General features: G+C 62.1%; 1 protein-coding gene across 1 annotated transcript in view; it reads right to left on the reverse strand.

The window, feature by feature from the left end:
• Positions 1-1,922, reverse strand: part of RAI1 (retinoic acid induced 1) — a 17,515-nt gene that overhangs the window by 10,387 nt on the left and 5,206 nt on the right. The window contains exon 2 of the mRNA XM_009889218.1: positions 6-1,920. Coding sequence (XP_009887520.1) covers positions 6-1,920 — 1,915 coding nt within the window. The remainder of the gene's footprint in view (positions 1-5; positions 1,921-1,922) is intronic.

Consider the following 1,922-nt stretch of genomic DNA (forward strand, 5'->3'; position numbering starts at 1 on the left):
CCCGCCGGCTGCCGGCAGGTCATCGAAGGGGCTTGGCATGGTGCTGCCAGGGCCGTCCCCCTCCGGCAGCCGGCAGTGGACCCTCTTGTTGCGGAGGGTCTTGCCCCGTGAGATGGGCTCTGTCTTCCCCAGCGTGTTTTCAGGGGTGAGTTGCTGATTCATCGTGACCGATGGGGCAGATTCGGCATCAGCCACCTCTGCATGGGATGTCTCCCCTCCACCACTTTCCTCCTCAGGCTGGATGTGGGGCAGGGAGGACTTGAACCAGCTCTTCACCTTGGTCTCTGTGCCCACAGCAGGGCCCAGCAGGATGACCGACTGGCCGGAGAGGCGCGCAGCTGGAGCCGAGCTCTCCTTTTCCACCGTGCTGATGGTCTCCTCAGCAGACACGGGCACCTCACTGGAGGACAGCACAGCAGGCATCTCTGGGGGCTTGGGTGGCGAGGCGTCATATGTCACCGACTTCTGCTCTGAGCCGGCCAGCTCGCAGAGCGAGGAGTACTCCTCCGCCTCCAGGTCCGACTCCTTCAGCTCCGGTGAGGAGATGATGGGGATCTCACTGAAGTCCCCCGTTGAGCAGCAGTGCCGAGTGTCCTGCAGCCACCTCTCGCTGTCCGCCTTTGCCGCTTCATCGTAGGTTAGCGTCTCCTCCTCCTCCTCCTCCATTGCCTGCTGGCCAAAGTCCCGGGCCGGCTCGCTCTTGGCCGGCTGCTCGCCATCACAGAGATCCAAGCCACAGGCATTTTTTTTCTCCTTGCAGGAGCCCACCAATTTGTTGGGGAACAAGCTTTTGGGGAGGTCGGTGGCTTGCAGATCCTTCCACCGCAGGCACGCCTCACCCAGGCTCTCCTCCGGCCACTCGAAGTGCTCCATGGCATTCTCAGACCCCACTGAGTTGGTGGTCGTGTTCGAGTAGCAGCTGTAGCTGGCGGCCCCCGCGCTCGATGTCGCCACTGGGATGCTGGGCTTGGAGTTGAAGGTCAGCGGGGCAGCATCCTTCAGTGCGTCCTTATTTTCAGCAGCCGCAAACTCCACCTGGGGACCCTCATACACCTCCTCACCAAAGTCCTTCCCTGTGCTGGCCCCTGAAGCCTTGTCCATCTTGAGGGGCTCAGTGAGCGTGCTGGAGTCACCCTGGCTGGGCCAGGTGCCCTTCACCATAGAGTCCAGGCAGGGCCGGTGGTTCTCCAGCTGGAAGGGTGACTTGGTGGCCTCCTTGCTCAGCATGGGTGAGTTGGCCCAGGCTTTGTCTGCCTTCTCGTTGATGGCGTCCTGCAGGACAATGATCTCGGAAGCCAGCTCCTCCTGGGACAGAGCGCTGAGGAGCAGCCGGGGACAGTCCCGTTCGTTGGTCACATACTTGGTGAAGCTCTCCAGGGGCAGGCTGGCGTGGATGCTCTGGAAGGAGTCGTCCGATTTGGTGGACATGTCATCTGGGGAGGTCACGGAGCAGGTGGACACTGACTCGGGCTTCGCCTTGGAGTTGCTGTTGACGCGGGCAGGGCTGCGGTTCTGGTTGCAGTACAGGAAACTCCTCTCCAGCTGGTCCTCTGACCCGCTGAGATAGTCGGCATCCTGCGTCTCGGCATGGACGGACTGGGGGGTGCTGAGTGGGTCGGACAGGGGGGTCCCCACCTGCTCTGCCGAGTAGGTGCTACTCTCAGGGCTGCAGTGCTGCCCCTTGAGCTGCTCGGGGGTCCTCGCCGGGTTCTTGATGCCTTTTTTCTGGGGCACGGCTGCTTTGGAGAGCAGCAGCTGCTGGACGGTGTTGGAGATGTTCTCCACCTGGGAGGTAAGCGCCGTCAGGCTCTGCAGGCTCAGGTCCGACAGCAGGTTTTCGGGCAGCTTCTCCTTCTGCAAGTTTTTGCAGTTCCCGGATTGTGCATCGGGGCTCGTCCCATCGGTGGGAGAAGGGTTCAGCA

Source organism: Charadrius vociferus, unplaced genomic scaffold (assembly GCF_000708025.1).
Source record: "Charadrius vociferus isolate BGI_N301 unplaced genomic scaffold, ASM70802v2 scaffold787, whole genome shotgun sequence".
Taxonomy (NCBI): Eukaryota; Metazoa; Chordata; class Aves; order Charadriiformes; family Charadriidae; genus Charadrius; species Charadrius vociferus.